Source organism: Eumetopias jubatus, unplaced genomic scaffold, assembly GCF_037043125.1.
Source record: "Eumetopias jubatus isolate StellerSeaLion01/CBP00866 unplaced genomic scaffold, mEumJub1_p1.0 scaffold_10, whole genome shotgun sequence".
NCBI classification, from domain to species: Eukaryota; Metazoa; Chordata; class Mammalia; order Carnivora; family Otariidae; genus Eumetopias; species Eumetopias jubatus.
Genome location: NW_028274816.1, coordinates 56,726,749 through 56,750,189, shown reverse-complemented (window position 1 = coordinate 56,750,189; position 23,441 = coordinate 56,726,749). Strand labels below are relative to the sequence as shown.

The 23,441-nt window shown below is 56.3% G+C and overlaps 1 protein-coding gene and 1 non-coding gene across 3 annotated transcripts; both read right to left on the bottom strand.

Annotated features, from left to right (window-relative positions):
• Positions 1 to 11,136: 11,136 nt before the first annotated feature.
• NOP53 (NOP53 ribosome biogenesis factor) lies at positions 11,137 to 22,092 on the bottom strand. Of its 2 annotated transcripts, none has more exons than XM_028087938.2 (13): positions 21,841 to 22,092; positions 21,305 to 21,369; positions 19,484 to 19,592; positions 18,608 to 18,807; positions 18,145 to 18,215; positions 16,870 to 16,965; positions 15,459 to 15,563; positions 15,173 to 15,382; positions 14,753 to 14,928; positions 14,505 to 14,571; positions 13,791 to 13,867; positions 13,632 to 13,688; positions 11,137 to 12,117 (listed from the first exon to the last, which is right to left on the bottom strand). In XM_028087938.2, exons 1-13 carry the CDS (start codon positions 22,062 to 22,064, stop codon positions 12,102 to 12,104), a joined length of 1,473 nt encoding a protein of 490 aa, XP_027943739.1. In that variant the 5' UTR covers positions 22,065 to 22,092; the 3' UTR covers positions 11,137 to 12,101. The 2 variants fall into 2 exon arrangements, with proteins under 2 accessions (XP_027943739.1, XP_027943740.1); XM_028087939.2 differs by lacking the exon at positions 11,137 to 12,117 and adding an exon at positions 12,638 to 13,336.
• On the bottom strand, positions 14,353 to 14,461 carry LOC114197223 (small nucleolar RNA SNORD23). Its single transcript, XR_003606869.1, has one exon. It is a non-coding gene; the product is annotated as a small nucleolar RNA SNORD23 (small nucleolar RNA).
• Positions 22,093 to 23,441: the final 1,349 nt, after the last annotated feature.

The window sequence follows — 23,441 nt, the reverse complement described above, 5'->3', positions numbered from 1 at the left end:
AACATCTGCCTTCGGCTCAGGTCATGATCCCAAGGTCCTGGGATTGAGTCCTGCATCGGGCTCCTTGCTCAGCAGGGAGCCCGCTTCTCCCTCTCCCACTCCCCCTGTTTGTGCTCTCTCCCTCTCTCTCTCTAACAAATAAATAAATAAAATCTTAAAAAATTAAAAAAATAAAAATTAAAAAATAAAAATAAAATCTAAACAAAAAGTTGGAGATCAAGGTGTCAGTAAAATTGGTTCCCTGTGAGGGCTGGGAGAAAGAATACATGCTTTTCTCCTCGCTTCTGGTGTTTTGCTGGCTATCTTGATGTTCCTTGTAAAAGCATCACACATAGCATTTTGTGTGTGTGTGTCCAAATTTCCCTGTTCTATAAGGACATAAGTCGTGTTGGATTAGTGGCCCACCCTACTCCAGTAGGACCTCATCTTAACTACGTACATCTGCAATGAACCTATTTCCAAATAAGATCACATTCTGAGGTCCTGGGGGTTAGGACCTCAACATACATGAATTTGGGGCAGGATGCAATTCAACCCATAACAAATCCTTCAGAGCTGTGGGCTTTGTTTTATAATCCTGTGAACTGTGGTTATGTGATAACGATGCACGATAATTCTCCGCAGACGTGCGTGTGAATTCTGTCTGTGCACGGACAACCCTCTCTCCCTTAGCTTGAGCTGCTATAACAAAATACCACGGACTGTGTGACTTATAAACAGCAAACCTTTATGGGGGAGAGGGACACAAATATTCAGGCCATAGTACCTCCCCAAATGTTCTGCCTCCGGTATTTGCTTCAACATTCCCAGTCTGTAAATGTGTCTGTTCTTTGATCCTCCTCTGAACAGGGAGAGCCCAGCCTCTAACACACGTACACTTTTAGATCTGTATGCGTCATGATTTTCCCGTTCTGATTTTCCCAGAGCCCATCTTGTAACAGTACTGTCCTCCAGGAAGGTCTCCTGAGCCCTGCAGCCTGGGTCGGGGTCCCCTCGGGGCTCCTGCTTCTCTGCTGCCGCTCTGCTTCTCACAGGTCTGGTGACCCCACTGGCTTTCCCAGCACACCCAGCAAGTGGCCAGGCATAGCACAGAAGCTCTGAGAGTGTTTTGTTGGCCAGGCTCTGGGCTGAGACCCTGCCAGGAGCTTCAGAGAAAAGGAACAGCCCCCCCCCCCACACCCTCTTCTGTCCTGAGAACAAAGGGGTCTCTTGTCCAGAAGTGGGGGAGGCTGGAAGAATTAGTCATGATTTTGGGGGCTGGGACTCTCTCTCTCTCTCTCTCTCTCTCTCCGCCTCTCACACACACATAAACACACACACGCACATAGACCAAGGGTAACACACAAGGACTCACTGCCCCCCACCTGGCTACACAACTGCGTGGTCAAACAAACCACAACCCAGCCAGAAACACAATAACGCAATAGCCTACACCTCTCTAGGCTGCCACACAATGACACCAAAGGCACACCAGGACCCCTGTAGACAACAGCCGAGCCAGGGTCACGACACCTCCAAATGCGCCAGACCCAAGGGCAGCCGCCTCCACCCGTGGGAGGTGGGACACACAGCCGCGCTCCAGACACACAACAGCGTGACGCAAGGTGGATCCAGCCAGCTCCCTGGGGGGCACACGATCACAGACAAGGCAGATCCTGCAGAATGCGGCCTCGGGCGCTGACACGCAACATTGTAGGGTCATTGATGCCCGCTGGCATGGCCCTCCCCACCCCCAGCGACACACGGCTCCACCTGTCCCTGGAACATAAACAAATACGTACTATGTGAGGGCGTCGTGAGTGCTGGGAAGGAAAATAAAGCCAGGAAGGGTGGTAGGCAGGGCTGGGGCGGCAAATTTTGTAAACAGAGCGAGGAAGGCTGCTGTGTCATTCATAAGAGCAGCCAGCCCTTAAAGAGGCATGAACTGTGAAGAACCCATTTCACAGACGGGCGGACTAAAGACACTCACCTGAGGTCAGGTGACCCTAGCTGACTTGCTGCGGAGCCTGCACTCTGAGCCGGCTTCCTATGGGCAAGACGAGAAAGGTGGGGCCAGGCTGGGCGGGGCCGGGGGGAGTTGTGAGGGACCCCAAAAGCCCCAAAAGCCCCGAGGGGTGAGGGAGGCCTGAACTTCTAAGGGTCCAGCCTCTGCCTTATTCCAGCCCCAGGGAAGATGATGCTCTGCTCTGAGGCTTTGTGTCCAATGTGTTCCTGGAGCTTGACAAGCCAACCCCTTCCCGTGTTTCAGTGTCTTTAACACTTGGGTGCAGGCGAGGCCAGCAGCCAGGCCACCTTCGTCTGTCTGTCTGTCATTCTGCATGGGGTCAGGGCCTCCCTGGGGCTGTGGCTCCTCCTCATGCCCCCTCCCCCCATCCAGAGAGGACCACTGAGCCCTGAGCGGACTGAGCCCCAGACTGGGGAGGACCCTGTCTCCACCATTCTTGGGACCGGCCTGAGCCAAGGCTCACTTTTTTACTTGGGTTGTCGGTCTTCTAGATCATTAATTTATAAGAGTTCTTTATATATTCTAGCTACAAGTCCTTTGCTGGACATAATGTTTTGCGAACACTTTCCCAGTCTGTGGCGTGCCTTCCCGGTTTTGCAGCAGCGTCTTTTGAAGAGCAAAGGATTTTAATTTTGATGAAGTCCTGTTTGTTTTTGCTTTAATTATACTTTGTCCTTTTTTGGTGTCATATGTAAGGTGTCTCTGTCAAACCTCAGGTCACTAAGATTTCCTCCTATGTTTTCTTCCGGAAGTGTTTGTGGTTTTAGCTCTTCTTTTAGATCTCGCGTTTTCTTTCTCTTATCTGGCTTCTTCTTTTTTTCTTTTAATAAGATTTTATTTATTTGTCAGAGAGAAAGAGAAAGAACACAAGTACAAGCAGGGGAAGTGTAGTAGGTGGAGGGAGAAGCAGGCTCCCCACTGGACAAGAAGCCCGATGCTTCACCTACAAAGCCACCCAGGCATCCCTCCCGCACCTGGCTTCTAATCTTGTTCAAATCAGTCACTGCCACCAGGCCTCTGAGTGGCACGGGGAAGAAGGGGGGGAGGAGAGAAACCGCCATGCTAACCTTCCCTGCTTGTGAGCTTGGCCTTTACTTAGCATCTGGGAAATTGGCTGATAAACATTTTCTTCCAAGATATAAAACTTCCCTAAATGATAAAGGGGTTCACCATGCCTCGGCCCTTTGTACAAAACAATATGGTTCATGCTGACACCTGCTGTCCTTCTAGAAGTCTGGAACAGGGGTACAGTCTAGGCAGATGGTACCTATGTACCAGCCCTACCCCAAATCCTTGGGTCCCGAGTCTCTAGTGGGCTTCCGTGGGCAAAAGCATTGCACACAGGTGGCCTCATGTTCGCTGCTGGGAGGGAGCCAGCACGTGGATCCCTCCAGACCGCACCTGTCCTATCCCGTTATGATCCGCAGTATGTCCTTACTATGTCACTATAATAAATCAACTATATACTGACTCCTATGGGGTCTTCTAGCAAATCTCAGAACACAGGGGGTGGGTGGTGGTTTAGGGCCCCCAAGACCCACCGGTATCCCTGGCCAGACCCTGACGGAGAGGAAAGAATGTGGAAGAAAAAGTCAGTAAGACACAAAGCCACCCATGTTTGATTGTGTTTGGGCTTGAGGGGCCTGACTGGAATCACTCTACGAAATAAAAACCCTACTGCGCTAGGTAGGGAGAGAAGGGGCCGTTTGCAGATTTGGGGATCTAATGCAAATTCCAAATGCATATTTCCAGCCCCTGAATTCCAGATTTTCACATCCAACTGTCTACTTGGCACCTCAGACCGGAACTCCAGATTCCCCCCACCCCCACCTCTGGGCCCCTCCTTCCCATCTCGGAATGGCAGCTCCAGTCCAGCCATAAACCTTGGCTTTCTCCTTTTCCTTGTACATCAGCCACTTATGGTGGATTTAGTCTCAAAGTGTATGCCGGGTGCATCCACCCCTCCCCACCTCCACCTGCCAGCCCACCTCCTACTGGGGCACACTGGGGTCCTCCTGCCCCATCCTCATCGTCTGGCCCCTGCAGCCTGTCCCCCTCAAGGCCGCCAGGGGGCGCCAGGCCCACGTCTGGCAGCTCAGGCCCCTCTTCTGCTCAGAACCCTCCATGGCTTCCACAATACTCAGTCTGAGCAGAGTCATCACGGGGGACGACAAAGGGCCCACACCTTCTGACGCCTCCCTCATCTCTGGGCTTACCCCCTCACACACACAGTTTTTTGTTTTTTCTTTTTTTAAAAGATGTTATTTATTTATTTGAGAGAGAGAGAGCAAGAACAGACGGGGGGGGGGGAGAGGGAGAGGGAGCAGCCGACTCCCCGCTCAGCAGGGAGCCCGACCCCAGGACCCTGAGATCATGACCTGAGCCAAAGGCAGACACTTAACCAACTGAGCCACCCAGGCGCCCCTTTTCTTTTCCTTTTTTAAAACAGTTTAGGGATAATTCACATAACAAAATTAATCATTTTAGAGTGTGCAATTCAGTGGCATTTAGTATGTTCACAGAGCTTCTTCCTAATTTGGAAAATGATCCTTAAGTCTTGGGACGCCTGGGTGGCTCAGTCAGTTGAGCATCCCGCTCTTGCTTTCGGCTCAGGTCATGATCTCAGGGTGCTGAGATGGAGCCCCGCGTCAGGCTCTATGCCTACTGGGGAGTCTGCTTGAGATTCTCTCTCTTCCTCTCCCTCTGCCCCTCCCCCTGGCTCGCACCTGGTCCCTCTCTCTCTCTCTCATAAATAAACCAATCTTTAAAAACAATAAAAAATAACGCGGCGCCTGGGTGGCTCAGTCGGTTAAGCGTCTGCCTTCGGCTCAGGTTATCATCCCAGGGTCCGGGGATCGAGCCCTGCACCGCGCTCCTGCTGGGCGGGGGAAACCGCTTCTCCCTCTGCAGGTTCCCTCTGCTCTTGCTTTCTCATCCTCTCTCTCTCAAATAAATAAAATCTTTAAAAAAAAAAATCCTTTTAGTAAGCTTATCGTTGCTTCTATCAACAGCTACAATTGTGAACATCGTGAATTTTCACAAAACCCATCTTGAAAACAACACACCATTTAAAATATCACAAGCATTCAAAACAATCACATTATGTAAAAACTATATGTAAACCAGGAAAGCGAACTGAGGCGTTTGTTAGCACTGGGGGGGTCCTAATCCCCCTCCCCCGGCCCCCGTGATAATTTTTCTCTCTTTCTAGGCAAGTACCAGGCGCTCAGAATCCAGGCAAATCGTGGTGTGTGTGTGCATGTTTAGCCGGGCGGGGGCGGGGGGGGGGGGGTTCATTTCCTTGCAGACCTTGGCTGATAAGAAGCAGATTTGCATCCTTAAAAGGAAAAGGCATATAAGGTTTTAAAGTAGGGCTTATAGGGTCTTCCGCCACTGGGGGCAGATTAGTCCAAAGTTGCATGGAGTTCCCCTCAGGCCTCTTCCGCTCCCATGGGGCACGCGGGGCCGCCAACACAAGTGCAGGCAGAAGGAGTCAGGTGTGGCCTCTTCTGGCCAGTAGGGTGCCTGAAGGAGCGACAGCAAGTATTTAGGTGTGGGCCACACCAAGGACTATGTGTGCCTGTCCGTGCGGGAGCCTACAGGCACCCAGTGCTGCTGGTGACATAGGTATTTACTCAAATGTCACCCCCTTAGTGAGACCTTCCCTGACCATCCTTTTTTTTTTTTTTTAAGATTTTATTTATTTATTTGACAGAGAGAGACACAGCGAGAGAGGGAACACAAGCAGGGGGAGAGGGAGAGGGAGAAGCAGGCTTCCCGCGGAGCAGAGAACCTGATGCGGGGCTCGATCCCAGGACCCTGGGATCATGACCTGAGCCGAAGGTGGACGCCTAATGACTGAGCCCCCCAGGCCCGAAGTGCACCTTTTTTAAGTTTACTTTTTTCTCACACAGTAAAGTGCACAAATCTTTTTTTTAATCTTTTTTTTTTAAGATTTTATTTATTTATTTGAGAGAGAGAGAATGAGAGATAGAGAGCACGAGAGGGAAGAGGGTCAGAGGGAGAAGCAGACTCCCCGCTGAGCAGGGAGCCCGATGCGGGACTCGATCCCGGGACTCCAGGATCATGACCTGAGCCGAAGGCAGTCGCCCAACCAACTGAGCCACCCAGGCGCCCTTTTTTTTTATCTTTTTAAGTAAGTTCTCGCCCAAGGTGGGGCTCGAACTCACGACCCCGAGATCAAGCGTCGCATGCTCTACCTACTTAGCCAACCAGATGCAAGTGCGCCCATCTTCAGTGGACAGCCTGGTGAATTTTTCATACACGTGACACCACTGAGCCAGCTCTCGGATCAAGATATAGATCAGTTCCATTTTCCAAGCAGTTCTCTCATGCAATGTCCTCGTCAGTTTCCCCCCAAGGATCACCACACATCAGTCTGGCCTGTTCTGGAGCTTCAGGTAAATGGAATCCAAGAGCCCACGCTCTTTATAGGTGGATGCACGGATCAGCGGATGCACACGGATGATACACCAATGGGTGGGTAAGTGGACGGGTGGACGGATCAATAAATGGAGAGATAGATCCATTGTTGGATGAACAGGGTGAACTGACGCCCGCCGGCCCCTAGGGGTTCTGGGTAAGGTCTCAGCCTGGCAGTGGGGTAAGACACAGGGCAGGGGTTCCAGGGTGGGATAGTCAGGCGTGAGGCTTGACACCCCTTGCCCACAGCAAAGTGACAAGGACCTGTAGAGCAACTGTAGAGCTTCTGGCCTCACCCCCAGGGTGACCTGGATCCGCGGCTGCCCTATCTTCCCGCTGGTCCTCCCCCTTTAACCCCTCCTGCTGCCCCCTCCAAGTCTGGGACCCCTGCTCCCCCCCACTCCCTCTCTCCACCTGGTCCAGGCCCAAGTGGGTGTTTGTAACCAGCGCGGACATATTAATCAAGTCTCATCGACTGACCGGGACCTTCGAGCCTGCAAGCTCAGCTCGCTGACCCGCAGACCCCCAGAAGCCCCTCTGGGCGGACCTACAGGGACTTCTGGAATCGTTCCTCCCTATTCAGGAAGCAGCGGCTTCCTCCCACCCGCGTCTAGCTTTTATCCCGCTTGTTGCAGTGTGGCCCCTTGAGGGGTCCTGAGTAGGGTGAAGGGGGAGTTAGGGTCGCGTGGGAACCTCCCCCAGCGGCTGGTCCTGGGCCCGGGCTCTGGGCGGCCACTGTCTCCCCCGCATCTCCACTCACTTCCCCTTGAACTTGGGAGACGCTGCATTTGGACGGTCCCTGCCAGTCACTCAGAGAGAGGAGGACGTTTAACGTTCCCGCAGGACCACGGGCGGCGCCACTAGACAGCTCCCAGCACGGTCACCAGCGGCGTCCCCCCTGCCCTGGATCCCTGGGGCAGTTCTCAGCTATCCGCCCCGGACGCCCGGCCGGCCCCCCTCCCTCCCTCCTGGGGGTACTTCCAGCCTCGCGGGGTGGGGGTTGTGGCAGGCGATCCTCTGACCTGGCCGCTTGGCCGAGTCTCCTTTGCTGGACCCCTCCCCCCCCAATTTCCTCTCCTCTTTCCCTCCCTCAACCCCCCCTCTCCCTTCCCTCTCTCCTCCCTGGTTCATCTACTCTCAACTCCTAGAACCCACTGCCACTGCTTCAAAGCCCACCCGTACCCACAGACTGAACGGCCCCCTGCGCTCCAACCCGAGTCCAGCCACCTCTGCCTCCTCTCTGTTTACAAGCCAGATAGGAGGCTCAAGCTTAACGAGGCCAAAGTCCAATTTCTCTGCACCCCCTCGCCCCCAACCCAGTGTCCCTCCAGGTGTCCCAGACTCCAACTCTGGTCTTTTATCTCCCTCTCCTCCATTCATTCATTCTGTTCTCATTCATTCTGTCTCCTCCATCAGCCAGGGAGGTGTCAGAGCTTTACTTTCTGGAATGTGCGTTCCCCAAACCATCCGTGCCCCATCTCAGTGCAGGGCATCCCCATCCATCCAAATGTTCTGCCTGGAATATCCTTGGTGTTATCCTTGATCTCCCTCTGGCCTTTGCACCAACACCACCCTCTCACCCAATCTGCATTCCACCTTCAAAACCCATCAAGAGTCTGGAAACTTCCACCGATTCCACACGGGTCCAGCAGCATCTCCCGCCTGGACTACAGTGGTGGCTTTCTCACTGGGTTCCCTGCTTCATCTCTGGCCCCCTACAATCTGTTCCCCACCCACAGTCGGAGGGACTCTCTCCTCACACGGTCCCCACGGCCTGGCATGATGTGGTCCCGGGGTGCATCAGGGGCCCCACCTTCCACACTCTCTCCTTGGTTCACTTGGTTGTGGGCAGCCGGGTCTCCCTTGCCCTTCCTGCAGTTCCCAACCCCAGGGCCTTTGCCCCAGAACTGGCTGTTCTGGCCACCTGGAAAGTTTCCCTGTGATACCCACATGGCTGCCCCCCCCCCATTTTATTCCTGTCTCTGCTCAGATGTCAGCTACCAGGAGAGGACTCAGTATTTTGGCTTAGTTCTTAGGTGGCTGAATGGGGCTGGGGACAAACCGAAGCGTTTCAAAGGGACTGGACAGGACTTGGGTTGGAATCTCGAATCTGAGCAAGTCTGGGCAAATCATTCCCCTTCCCTGTGCTTTAGATTCCTCAGTTGTAAAAAAGGGGGTCACAATATCCAGACACAAGGACTTGGAACAGAGACAACTTTGTACAGATGAAACAAGTATTAATTTTTTAAATGGCATTATTGCTATTAAAGGAAAGGGAGGAATCCATGTTGCCCGGTTTCTGGCCCGGGGGGAGGGGGGCTCCTGTGAGTGTCGTTGAGAGTTTGGGTCACGGGACTTTCGATCATCACTCAACATTACTTCCACCCCACCCCCAGACCCTGCGAACATGTAGAAAAGGTGAGGCACAGAGGTGTGGAGTCACCCTCAGCTGTCTTGTCTGTTTGTGCTCCCGCCTCATTCTTGGAAGGCTGGGCTCTCCAAGGGGAATGGAGAAAAACCTGGTTGGATCCAGGACTCTCAAGTCTGTGTGGCCTCGGGTAAACCTCTTGCACGCTCTGGGCCACCATCTCGACGGCTGGCAAATGAACACAGCAAAAAAATGTCAACTTTTCAAAGTGGTTTACGCTCACTCAGACCCTAGAAAGCTCTTAGTATTTTAAAAACGATTTTCCTGAGTCTGAGAGCAATGCATGGTTGTGTGGGGGCAGGGATCAGAGCCTAAATAGAAGCCACGGCAGGGGTTTTCACCAGGAAGGGGGTTAATACGGGGATGGGGGGCTGACGACAGCCCGGGAGGCTGGAGCGGCGGGCTCCGGGCCCGGCCCTCGGGAGCGACCCGCAGGACGACAGCACAGAACCCTCGGAGGCCGCCGCCGGGACCGCTGAGTGCAAGAACGCCCGGCCCCGGCCGTGACCCTGGGGTGTCTGCTGCAGCACCCCCCCCCCCCCCCGTCTCTGGAGGGGTCCGCCTGCCGGAACCTGCTCCGCGGCCAGAGTCCGGCTGCGGGGGCGCCGTCTCCAGCCTCCGCCGCCAGAGGTGAGGGGGGTCAGCCGGGCCCACCCGGGGTCCCCCTGCCGTGAGCAACGCGGGCGGAAACGGAGAAGGTGCAGAAACGCGATGGAAGGAGCAAGAATCTACAGCGATCCGCCTTCCCGGGCGCAGCCGCCAGCGCCTTTCTCTGCGCATGCGTTTCCAGACTTGTACGCACTGGTCAAGGTCATGTGGCGCCCTTGGCCGGTTGAACAGTTCTCCGAGACAGATCCTAAGGGTTTCCCCAGCTCACTACACATTCGTCCGAAAGCGGACTCTTTACAAATGGCGGTGAAATGGCCCAAGTGGAGACGCCCCACTTGTAAATACCCGCGTCCTGCTCTTGCGTCTTTGGAGCTTCGGTCTCTGTTCTTAATTTCAAGTAGCGCGACAGCGGACACCTTTGTATGCATCGAGGGGTCTCCGTCCGCTTCTGAATTCCCGTTTTTAAAAAGGCTTTCTCCATTATGGAAAATTCGGAGAAGCTGGAAATAGTAAGAAGGAAAAAGAATCCCCCGGAATTCCCCGCACCCGCGAGACTCGGCGCCGGTGTGTTTGATGAGCGCCGCACGGACGGCGGCGGGTCCTGTTTGCTTCTGATCACAAAGCATCTGCACATGAACACGGCCCGGTTACTACCCGCGCGCCTGTCCCCTCGGTTACTGGCCGGGCCTGCCCGGGGCCATGACCGGCTTCCTTCCATTCTGATCTGATCCCCCCCCCCCCCGCCCCCACGCCCTGCATGATGCCTCTCCCCAAACTTCCGGCCGTTCCTTAGGGTAAGTTCCCAAGAGTGCAATTAGTTGGGCAAAAGGTAAGAGCATTTGTGAGGAGTGTTTGGCATGGACTGCAAGTTTCCACTTAATTTTTTTTTTTTTCCCTAACATTGTTACAAGAGCAAACACTCACGGAGCGCTTACTCTGTGCTAAGAACTTTCCCGGGGCAGACTCAATCCTTGTCATAAGGCACCATGAGGTATCATTATGTCCATTTTGCAGATGGGGACTCTGAGGTACAGAGAGGTTGAGTCACCTTCACCAAGGTCACACGGCTAGTGTCACACAGCCCCCTTTGAAGCCAGGAAGCCGGCTCCCACATCCAAGCTCTTGATGGTTCTTCCATTTTTTAGTGTCGATGGTCAGAGGCAGATCCAGATTTTGTGGTACCTGGAGCTTTTACCATTTGGGGGACCCCCTTCAGGGAAAATGTTGCAGACTGAAAAGGAGGTGCAGGGCCTTGGAAGGAACCCGTGCAAATCAATGGCCCTGACACTTGAGCTCCAGCAGCATCACGCTCAGCACCCCCCCCCCCCCCGTTCTACCATTCACATGTCACTGTATTTGTTTTATGAGGCATCCAGGCCTCTGTCCACTTAACCCACCCTATTGTTCTATGCATTTCAAAGGAAGTTGCAGACATCAGCGCAGCCCTCAGCTTGCAAATCGTTTGGAGCTCAGGAATTCAGCATTTTTTTTTTAAAGATTTTATTTATTCATTTATTTATTTATTTGAGAGAGAAACAGCATGAGAGGGGAGAGGGCCAGAGGGAGAAGCAGGCTCCCCGCTGAGCCGGGAGCCCGACGCGGGACTCGAGCCCAGGACTCCTGGATCATGACCTGAGCCGAAGGCAGTCGCTTTTTTTTTTTTTTAAGATTTTATTTATTTATTTGAGAGAGAGAGAATGAGAGACAGCACAAGAGGGAAGAGGGTCAGAGGGAGAAGCAGACTCCCCGCTGAGCAGGGAGCCCGATATGGGACTCGATCCCGGGACTCCAGGATCATGACCTGAGCCGAAGGCAGTCGCTTAACCAACTGAGCCACCCAGGCGCCCCGCATTTTTTTTCCTCTTTGGATGTAAAGTGTAATTTATGTGCAGAAAACCGCCCCGATGTGCCTTTGCCCCAGACCCGTGTTCCGCACGCAGGGGGACAGACGCATTTCCTTAGTCGAGGACACGGCGCGGGCTTCCGCAGGGCTCCGCCTCATGTCCAGGCTGCGGGGCGACCCTGGAATAGCTGTGAGCAGCCCACCCCAGGCACCCTCGTATTTGACGCATGCGCTGATGGCCGGCTCCCGGCGTTGAGTTTCGTCCCCAGAATCGGTTTCTGGGATTTTGGGGTCAGAGGCTGAGGCTTCAGGCTCCTTCTGCACAGCACGGCTCTCATTCTCACCTCAGCTGACCATACCCCAGCCCCTCCTCACCCACACGCACAAAGAGCCATTCTCCTGTCTGCACAACACTTCTTTTTATTTTTATGGGGGGGGGGGCGGCAGGAGCAGGAACAGTTCCTTAAAGCCCTGATATTTCATGGGCTATGGGAGGAAGTGGGGTGCGGGGGGGGGCCCTGACATTAGTCTCTCCCTTCATCCACTTCTTTTATAAACTGCTTGCTCTATTTTTATAAACATCGTGTCCTGGAGAAACCTTTCCAAAGGCCACGATAAAAAAGAAGGCAAGGCTAACAACACGACAAACACGGTCTTCTTCCGTCTGACAGAGGACACCGGGCACAAAGTAAAAAGGCAACAGCCTGGGAGAAACGTCTGGAACGTGCAGGACAGACTTCAAGAGCCGTTAACCGATGAAGAGCTACTCCAAGTCACCAAAATGACAGTCTAGGAGGAAAATGGTGCAGAGGTTTGGAGCAGCACGGACGTGCCGGTGATTATGCACACATCTACTCAGCCCCACTGACCACCAGAGTAAAACGAAGGCTGTGAGATCATACAGTAGGCAAGCTAGGAGCAAACAAGCAGGCTCTGATGTCGCTGGAGGGTAAAAACCAGCACATCCTACATGGAGGAGGATTTGACTGAACCTATCAAATGACCCTTTACATATATTTTCCCTTACAGCCCAGAGATTCACTTCCAGGTCCCTGTCCTACAGATACATGTGGAAAGGCCCACGTACGATGTTCCTGCCCCGGCATGAGATGGAGCAACGGGGGCCAATCACGGCGCGGCACACTCATTCACTGAAACTCAGGGTATGCAGCTCTAAAAACTAAGAGAAGCACCCTGTACAGGCACAGAAACTTCTCTAGAAGACACACTAAAAAGCAACCTATAGAACTACATGCGGTAGGACTGTAGCCAAGACATAGAAAAATTAAAACTATTCTATTTTCGTATGTACTTTTGTGTATAATTTAATATAATCACACATGGAACATACCGGAATCATTCACATTGAACTGCAGTGACAGTTACTTTTGCAGAGAAGGGAATGGGTTTGACTGGAAAACAAAGGCTCAGGGCAGTAATTACGGTGCTTTGTTATCTTTATGTCAATCAGCGATTTACAATGAGAATACAGTCCTCTGTTACTTGTAGAAAAAAGGTTTTTTTTTAAAAAATCCTTTTTAAAGCGGTATGGGGAGGAGGGATTAGTTCCTTCTGATGCGCTTCGGGTCCCTCACCTTTACGGCCCCCTCACCTTTACGGCCCCCTCTTGGGAGGGAGTCCATCTGCTTAAAAGTACAGTAGGGTGCTCGGCCAACGTCAGCAACGCCCATGCGACAGGGTCATACGCAAGGCCTGCCTCTCAGTCACCCGGGCAGAGAGCGGTGGGCGGCGTCCCGTCGGACACCCAGCTGGGGTCTCCACCCCTCCTCCCCCCGGCCCCCCACCGGCCTGCAAGCCCCATCTCCTCTGCCTACTTTCCCTAAGATCTTGCCACACCGGGCTTTAGTGGAGACGAATGTTCTGGTGCTAGAGAGAGACACAGAGAGAGAGGGAAGCTGCCCCCAGAAGAGAGACAAGTCACACGGGGTGTCAGTCGGCGGGGTTTTACTGTGGGGTGGGGGCTCCGGCATCCCACGGCGGCTATAACCTGGGGGGCAGAGGAGAGGGGACTGAGGGTGCGTGAGGGGAAGAAGGGCCCCACAGCCTCACCCCCTCGACACCCCCAACTCTGGCTCGGGCCCTTCCATTTCCCTTTGGGGACCCTCCCCCGCCCTGACTCTGGGTTCAAGGGCATCCAGCAGGCTGCCCCTCCCGCGTCTGGCCAGGGGATCCCACCGGGAAGGAAGGAAGGACAAGGGCTCCTCCTTCTCACGCAGCTTGGAGGGGTTTCTGTCACAGCCAGGAGCCCAGCGCGCCTGGCGGGGAAGGGGACTGCCACTCACTGGATCTCACGGAACGCCCGCTTCTCCACGAGCTTCACTTTGTACTTGCGCTTAAACCTGTACGAGGCAAGGGAGCGGTCAGGGGCCGGCAAGCCCACCGAGCACAGGCGTGAAGTTTCCCAGAGCCCTCGCTCCCCACACAGCCCCGGGGACCCTCACTTGGCTCTCTCCCGAGGCTCGATCATGTTTCTCTTCTGGAAGCTCTTGAAACGGTCGCGGAGAATGTTGCCTTCAGGCTGCGGGACACAGAGAGGGAGGCCTCAGATTGGGGGGGGGGCTCTGACCTCTCCTCGGGGCCCAGGCTGGCCCTGCCTGAGCTGGTGGGGTGATGTGTATGGACCCCTGGGCCGCCTGGGCTAGGTTTGCAGAATCAAGAGGATGGAGGCTGCTGAAGAAGCAGAGAGAGCATGCAGGGAGGGGAGCAGCAAAGGCCGGGGGATCAGACCAACAGGGCGCACGGCTGGCCCGCTAATGAAATAAGAGATGGTTGGAGCCCCAAGGCAGGCACAGGGCCCACGGCCGCCGCGAGGAGCCCGGGGCCACTGGGAGCCACGGCAGGTTCTGAGCGGGGGTGGGACAGGGCCCACGCAGAGCTGTAAGGAGACCTGTCCAGCACCGCAGGGCCAGGACACCGGCTTCGGGACATAGCTGGGAGGAAAGCGTCTGCAGGTCACAGGCTCAAATCATCATACCAGCGGACCCCTCACCCCCGAGGACCCCGAGCCCTCAGCCCCCAGGCATCAGCCCAACCGGCCCAACCTGGGGCAGCCATGATGTCGCCCACGGCCCCTGGGGGCACGGGGAGCAAGGATGGGTATCATCACTGGGCCCGGAAGTCTCCCCTACAGCACAACACCCCAGACAGGCAAGTACCTTTAGGGTCCTGAGAGAGTCAGACAACTCTGAGCTGAGCTGCACATCGATGTCGGGGGCCTGGTACCTAGAGAACACGGGCATGGGGTGTTCAGGGGGTCGGCCTTGCCCAGGGCAGAGTTCAAAGGCCCCACCCGGGCAGGAAGCCTTCCAGAACATGGTGCTCTGTGGAAAAGAGATGATCTTCCAGGAGGAGACCCTGCAGGGAACCCCTCCCCCCACCGGCCCCCCCTCCCCCCGGGCCTCACTTGAGCCGCCCCAGCCTCCGGGGCCTGTCCGCCTCCGCCAGCCGCTGCGCCCGCCGCTGCTCCCGCCGCCGCGCCAGCTCCGCCAGCCGCCGCGCCACCTGGGCCTTGATCCCGCGTAGCCTGAAGAGCTCCTGGTGCCGGAGCCGCGCGGCCCGCACCTCGGCCTGCTGCACCCGCTGCGGCAGGGCCGGGCGGAGTCAGGGGCCGGGCAGAGCGAGGCCCCTCCAGCACCCCCCCCCCCCCCGACTTCTTCACAGCAGTTTCCTGAAACCAGCGTCCTTATCCACTGGCGGCCCGCAAATCCCACTCTCCAAATGTAAGGACCAGGGCACGGACACTGGGTCTAGAACACTCCCTGCTGCATCCTGAGCCCAAGCGCTGCCAGAGCAGCAAGGGCAGGCAGCAGCCTGCGGTGCTCACCATCTTCCGGGCCGCCTTCTCCCGCCGCCGCTGCTGCTCCGTCTTCTTCTCCACGGCGGCCAGGCGGCCGGGTGCGGAGGACGCCTCGGCGCCTGCGGCCTGCTCCCCTCCGGCCTCCGCCTCGGGGCCCTTGTCCGGGCCCTCGCCCGGCTCCCCCTCCCCGTCTGACTCCTCCAGCAGCCCCTGGCACAGCTCCTGGAAGGCAGACTCCTGGGGCGGGAGGCAGGAAGCGGTGAGTCGGGGCGGCGGGCGCCGGGCGGGGAGGGGCGGGCAGGTGTGAGCTCACCTGGGTGGCAGGCTGCTCCGAGGGGGACAGGGCCAGCTGCCGCTCCAGCTTCTCCGCCTCCTTCTGCCGCTGCAGCTCCACTTCGTGGGCCGCCAGCAGCAAGGTCTAGGAGGGGAAGGTGGTCGGGTGTGAGGCCCCAGGCCCCCCAGGCCTCTCCTGGGACTTACAGACCTGGCCCCACCCCTGCACCCGAGGCCCCTCTCCACTCCCTGCGCAGCCAGGGGGTGCCCTCTACTCCCGAACCTCCTGTCTGCTCTGTCATTTCTCTTAGAGGACCGCCTGATCCCTGATCTCTGCACACAGTACAGTTTTGTTCACGCGAGACACAGAACAGACAAATCCGTAAAGACAGGAACGACAGTGGGGGCTGCCTAGGGAAGATGGGGCGTGGGGGGTGGTGATGGCCGATGGGTGCCACATTTCTTTCTGGGGGGATGAAAACATTCTAACATACTGGCGAGGGCCACACAACTCTGCGGATACGCTAAAAACCATTAAACTGTGTGCAGTAAGCGGGCGAACCCTCAGGCGTGGGAATTCTATCTCTGTAATACAGTTCTGTGAAGAACAAAAGACTCGGACTGATCTTTCCACGTTGTCCCCTAGCAGCCATATCAGTCCACGGGGGAACGGACTACGGTTCGTGGCCTCCTCTGCCTGTGACCAGCCTCATCCTGCTCCCATTTGAGGTCATGGGGTCTGTTTCTGCGGACACCTTTTATCAGGAGCAGAAAACTGCTCACTCCGCTCCTGGTGGGCTAAGAGGCCCTCTTACCACGAATGAGGCTGAACAGCACTCGCTCGAGCATCCTGCGTCTCAACGATCTCAATCTCTCTCTGGGGACCTATGCTCCCCAGGGGCAAAGGGTCTGTCTCCTCCGTTCATGACATCCACCGCCAAAATACACAGTGACTCTCACAGCCAGGCGTCCCACTGCTGACCTAGCCCAGGCCTGAGAGAAATCTCACCCGCTCAGACTGCTAATATTTCTTTGAAGCCTTTTGCATCTAAGTCCCGTGGACTCCCCGAAAGGTGGCGTGGTCTCATACACCCCTGGGCCTTCGTACACACTGTTCCTTGCACAAGCCTGAAACACCCATTCCCCTCTTCCCACAGCAAGCTCCTCCTCACACCTCTGGTCTAAACTGTTACTCCCTTCCTCCAGGAAGCCCTCCCTGACCCCCAAGGCTGGGTTTGGCGACTCCTCCGGGTTCCTTCATCCCAGGCCTCTGGGTCATCACTGTCTGGGAAGAGGTCTGTCTCCCCCACTGGACCATGAGCCCCAGGAGGACAAGCGGGGGGCTGCCTTAGTTGCTGCTGACTCCCCAGCAGAGGGTGGATACAGAGGAGGTGCCTGGTGAGGCCAAGCCAACCAAGCAGCCAGGCCCCAACTGAGGAGAGACCGTGTACCTGGTGGTCCTCAAAGGATGGGTTGTAGGAGGCTCCAGCCGGTGTCACCTCCACGGCAGGGACCTGGGAGGGCTTGGTGTGCAGATGTGGCGGCCGCTGGAGGACAAGGAAGCATGAAGCCTGGCAGCCCCACGACTCAAGACCTCACAAGCTCGGGTGCTGGGACTCCAGGCTTGGTAGGTAGCAGAGGCCTCGGCTTGGCCCACAGCCTTCAAACTGGGAGGTGCCTGTGGGTCTGGCATCTAGATCAATGGACACCTACTACCCAGCTGCTGTGCTACCCACGGGAGCCACATCCCCAGGAGAAGCAAGCTCCCTGCAGGGAGAGGCCCTGCCTGCCTTTCCTGAGAAAAGTCCCCGTGACCCTGTGGCGGGCAACGCTGGAGAAAACAGGGGTACACGGCACCTTGATTTTAGTCCCCAGTCTGTCACCCTGACACCTGCGGCAGGCTTGGGAGAGGGTGGGGGTGTTCTCTGTCATTCAGAGCAGGGGACAGCGGACAGAGGACTGGCAAAGACTCCTACTGTGGCCCCGGACCCTGCCGGGAGCTGGTGACAAATGCAGAAACCCAGCTCCACAAGGAATGAATCTGAATCCGATCAGGACCTGCACCTCAACAAGACTGAGGCAGGGGCTGGGGGGGAGGGGGGGGCGGCGGGGCGGTGGTGGCTTCCCAACTGGCCTCCGCCCCAGCAAAGGCCCTCAGTCCTCAGCAGAAGTCTGGGGGTAACCCTGGAAGCCCCCTGCCCCCCCCTGCTCCCCACACCTGACTGCCCGCCAGTCCCACCGCTTCTGCCCAAGGGCGCCATCTTGGGTCCCCCCCAGCCCCCACGATCCCGCCTCCACAGAACTGCCACCCGGACCCCATCACTCTCCTGTGCAAAACCACTCAAGGGAACACTCCACACCCTGATTGGCGCTCCCTCCCACCAGGCCAGCGTCCTCCGGGCCTCCTATTCAGCCCTGCCCCTGCGCCCTCGAGGTCCCCGCCTGGGGGCCCTTCCCTCCCGTCCAGGTCCAGGCCCAGCAGTGCCCTGGGCGGACCTGTCCGTCCAGGCCTCTTCCCAGTGAGGCTTTGCTCGCCCCCTGAAGCACCTCCCGCTGACTGCCACCACCCGGCTCTCTCCTCCGGAAGCACCAGCTCGAGGCCCAGCTCCTGCATGCGTGGTCCTGGCCGCAGGCTGAGACCAAGGCTCCAGGGCCCCAGTGTAGCTCCCACCACCCCAGCCCTGCTACGACCCATCGCCAAGGGCGCCCTGCTGCCACAGTCTCACCTTCACCCCCTTCTTCTTGGTCTGCTCCAGGAAAAAGGTGTCCTGGCCGGCCAGGGGTCGCTCCAGAGGGTCTGTGGAGGCAGTGAAGGGTGGCTGCCGGGGGCCTGCCAGTGTGGCCTGAAGGGCTCCCTCCCATCCCTCCCCTGCAAAAAGACACCACCAAAACACAGATAAGGGAAGGACTCACTCTCAGACCCCAACGGGTTTTGAATGCCAGGCAAAAGAGCATATGGACAGGTCCAGAAAGCAGAAGGAAGCCAAGGCTAAGGGGCAGGGGGCGGCCCTCAGGAAAATGCACTTGGGAAAGGGGAGCCCCTCCAAGACGCTGAATTCCGGTGAGGATCATCGAATCAACACCCGCAGAGCACCTCCCTTAGACACTGTGCTCTTGTGCAGCGCACAACCTGCACAACCGTGCATGGCAGCCTTGTCCCCACCCACAAGTAACAACAGGGGCACTCACTGTCTTTGGCCCAGAGATCATAAAAAGGCCTCTTGGTGGTGTCTTGGGGCCCAGGCTTGGCTTTGGTCGCGGGAGGGTTGAGGAGCCGGGCCTGGGCTCTGCGCACCTCCCGGGGCAGCTCGCCCTGCTTGGCCAGCTTCTCCCATAGCTGCTCCTTCCGTTTGAGTTTCCTGGCATTGGGGACCTGGTGGGCAAGGATGCTGGGTGGAGGAGAAGCAGCACAGGTGGAGTGAAGCAGAGGCCTGAGAAAGGGCCCAGCTCCTCCCAGTCGGGCTCTGCACCCCCACCACTCAGCAGCTCCTCCTGCCTGACTTTACTCCTCTGTGCTTCCAAAATGAAAACCTTAATGCCTCCTACCCAGCTTCAGAGCCCATCTCCTGACCCGAGAGCCAACAACACGGTGGCCTCGGCAGCCCTCACCCTGCGGATCTCCCAGGAACCTCACACATCACTTCAAAACCGACCTCAGGTTCGCCCCCACAGCCGTTCCTCCCATATCCCCATCTCAGGAGCCGCCCTCTGTCCACCCCATCACCCATCCAACCTCCCCTCCTTCAGAGCTGTCACTCAGCCAGCCTGATGGACCTCCTGATGGCTCCCACCCATCCCTCCTCTCCATCCCCAGAGCTCCCGGCTGGGCCGAGGCCCCGTACTTGCCTGCTTCAGCCACAACACCCCGGCCCCCACCTCATTTCCTCCCATCTACCCCCCAAAGCCCCAATCTGACCCCATCGCTCTCCTCCAAGCGACGCTTACGTGACCCCCTCCCTCCCTAGGAACTCCCTTAGGGCCAGAAGTGAGTGGCACTGCTGCACAGAAGGGCACGATGCCAGAGTCCAGCAGGGAAGATGGGTCTGGGGGTGGGGGGACACTCACTCTTTGGGGGCAGGGACCTTGGACGTGTTCTCTAGGATGAGGTCAACACGAAGGGGTTTCTTGAGAAGAAGTGACCTTTTCTGGCTTTTGATCCTCCTCTTGTTTGGCTCTGGGGTTGGGAGAAAGGCGCGCAATCAAGGGCTCTGGCCTCCTTGCTTCCCAAGACCAACTTCCCCACCCCCTGCATTTCAGCTCCACAGCAGCCATCAGACCCGCATCCTGGTGCACACACGGAGGCCCCAGGCTGGCCCCAGGCTTCCACCTGGGGAAAGAGGTGCCCAAGGTGTCCAAGCTCTGCCCTGCCCCCCAACACACCCATTTCCTGGGCCACCTGGAGGCAGCCCTGTGCTGGGAACAAAGACAGCGTCAGACCCACAGCCCTGCCCTCTAAGGACTCCCGGACAAGGCAGGAAAACCAGGAATGCTAACGAGCAAGAAGGCGACCAAGTGACACTGAGGCCCAGGGAGCTGGACTCAGGACCGATCCAAAATGGCTGATTCTCAGCACAACAGTTTTCCACCTTCTTTCACTTGATAGCAAAAAGCAAACTCCAGGACCAAATACACTAAGGACAGAACCCACGTCCTTTCAATTCCTAGGCTACATCACAGAAGACTTTACTCCTCTGTCCTTCCAAAATGAAAACCTTAATGCCTAACGCACGGGGTTGTCTGGAAAGGTAATGACGACAACAGCATGAGGCACCGTGATCACCTGGGAAAGCCCACAATCACTATTATCTTTCTTTTTCTTTTCTTCTGTGTCCCCAGGACCTGAAACTGAGAGCCACGAGTCGGTCAGTTACGTGCCACTGGAGCTGCTGTCCCACCAGAACCGAGCCCGTAAGCCACAGCCAGACCAAAAGGCTACGAACACTGCCTGTATCTTTCCTTTTTAAGCCGAAAGCAGAACCTATAGACTGCCTCTCCTCTGTTCCCAAAGAGACTTCATACTGGCCAAAGCAGGCCTTTGTGACTACCCTACCCGTTCACTAGGGCAGGTCCCGCCTTCCCCTTGCTGTTGCACGCCAGATCGGCTCACTCCTGTGAAAGGTGACCTCTTCAATAATCATCTCTCACTCACTTGCCCAAAGTCTCCTGCACCTCGAAGCAGGTCCCTTTCCCGCTCACTGAAACAGGCCCTCTCACGTTCCAGACCCCTGGAGTGAACCCACACATGCTCCCTAAGGGCATCCTGCTGTTAAAGCCCCTTGCCATTTGCTCATTAAGGCAGACCCTTAGCTTGTTTTCTATCCCCTCATTAAAGCGATGGTCTATTTTTGGTCTGTTTTTCTACCTACTGATGGAAAGCCTATCATTCGCTCAAGCCATCCCTAACTCCCCTCTCCTGTACTCTGTTTCAGCAGCACCCCCCCCCACCCCGGCTTTTTGGCAAATAAAAGCAAGCAGATTAAGACGAGCTTCTTATCTACTTACCTATTACCTACTCGTTAAACCAGATCCTCTTATTCTTATTCAAGCACATCTTACCAAAATAGGTCTCATCCCTTACAGCTTTTCTGCCAAGTTAAGAAGAGGCCTGCTAATTTACATGTAATCTATTCAGAGGCAAGACCCCCCCGCTGGCTTCTGTGTGCCAGATGGAGACTTGGGAATTGCCAGATTGAAGACTGAGAGCCCGGAAACCTCAAAAAGAAAATCTGACTTGTTAAGTCTTTCATTCCAAGCCCTCTTATTTATAGTAAAGACCTTTCCTAGCGTATGTCTGCCATCCAAGCCATGTCAATAATAAACACTGTCTCGGAGACTGAGATGGACTAAATAAGGACCAAGCAGGCACCACCGAAAGCTCTTCCTCACCTTTTTTCTTGGAGCCGGTGTCCACGAAGAAGAGTTTCTCATCTGGGGCCTCTGATACCAAGCCACTGGGAGACAGGAATGCAGAATGTCAGCCAGAGACGTTGGGGAGGGTGCAAGCTGCTGGGGAGGGAGGTTTAACCTCTCAGGGGCCAGGCTCTCCTCTAGTACTATGCTCATTCAAGCACCTTCTTCCCGCCATGGGATTCCCTCCACGCTAAAGCTTCTCCCTTCAAATCACAGAATTTAGTACTTAACAAATCATAATGCTTAAAACATCGTAATATTTAACTCTCAGCGCTACGCTAAGGTGGGTGCACGGGGCATACTTACACTACAATTATTACTTACTTCCCTGAATTCTAATTTAACATTGGGTATTCTGTATCGAGTGACCCAAGTCCCCAGACCTCACCCCAGAGTCCAGTGGTGGCCGAAACACACCCGCGCAGCCCCCCGGAAGTCCCCCCAAGCACGCTCGGCCTCGCACCCGGCCACTCGGACCGAGGCCCGGCTCCCGGAAGTCCCGCCCCACGCACCCGCTCGTGCGCTCCTGCAGCCGCACGTCCTCCAGGAACTGGTCAACTTCGAGCCCCAGCGGCTCCTGTGCGAGCCGCCGCCAGCCTCGTTTCTTATTTCTTGGGCCTCGCCGCCGCCGCCTCAGCGCCGGGTCCACCGAAGTGGGCCGCAGTCCCAGGAAGCCGGAATCGGCCTCGCTTTTCGAGCAACGCGTGCCGCCGCCGCCACTACCTCCCGGCGCCATCTTGGCAAAGGAAGCATTCGGTCGCCGGCGCCCCGAAAGTCGGTTTGTGGCCTGCGCGCGCAGGTCCCCCGCCCCCTCCCGTGACGTACTTCCGGTTACCGCCATCTTGGTAAAGTGTCTGGAACCGCCAAGGGGCGGGGGTAAAGGGTAAATGTCTCCTCCCTCTTATGCAAATTCCCGTCGGCCGCGGGTCGTGGGTTGGCGGCTTCGCGGCTCTAGCCCTGAGCAAACACCTTTACGCCGGCCCAGGAATATTTTTAAAATCTGCGTATGTTTTTAATCTGTAACTTATTATTATTTTTAGTCCAACTGTCTTAAGAAAATCAGAACCGTCGGTGGCAGATTCGGCAGAAGACACGCTCCAGTCTGAGAACGTTCGGCTTCTCAGTGTTCCGATCCTAGAATCTTGGAAATCCAAGAGATTTCCGAATGTCGAGTTGGGAGCACAGAACCTCATATTTGCGAGGAGTGTTAGAAACATGCAGTGTTGGCAGTGTAGGATCGGAATCAATCCTGGGCAAACTGCTTGGCTGTGCCTCACTTTCCTCATCTGTGAAATAGGGACGATTATGGTACATCAACCTTATAAATTATTCAGGAGAGGAAACGAGATAAACGCACGATGTTTAAGGTTGTGCGTGGAGGCTGCCTGAGTGGCTCAGTAGGTTAAGCGTCTGCCTTGGGCTGGGGTCATGATCTCGGGGTCCTGGGATCAAGTCCCCAGTCGGGCTCTCCGCTCAGCGGGGAATCTGCTTCTCCGTCTCCCTCTGTGCTTTCTCTCTCTCTGAAATAAATATAAATAAATCAGTCTTAAAAAAAAAAAAAGATTGTGCCTGGTATCTCAGTGTTAGCTATTGTTACTGGCTCGCCCCCTGAGGTTTCATCTTAGAATCAACTAATCTTTGCTGTTTACAAATAAGGAAGGAAGCTCGGAGGCTCTTGGGCGCTGGCAACCATTCATAGGGATCCAGGGCTGCCTACAGGCCGCTCTGGACGCGAAAGGGAAGAAGGCACGGAGAGGGAGGGCGCCACGCCGGTGGTCGCACAACGGAACCCACTCGGGATCCTCGCGACCCGCCCTGGAGCCCCGAGTGCGGACCGCCTGGCTCGGGGGTTTCAGCGCGCAGCCCGCGCGGTTCCCGAGTGCCCGCCAGGGGGCGGTGGGAGCCGCGAAATTGGGAGAGCGCGCGTGGGCGGGAAGAGCGAGCGGTCAGCGTGTCCCGGCGGCGGCGGGTGTGGTCGGGGGGCTCGGCCCGCGCGCGTGCGCACACATGGTGGTCCCTGTGGGCAGCGTCACCTCTCCTCCAGGAGCCCGTTGGTCCCTGGTGTTACGTGTCAGGGGTGGCGTCCCAGGTGGCGCACGCTGGCGGTTGGGGC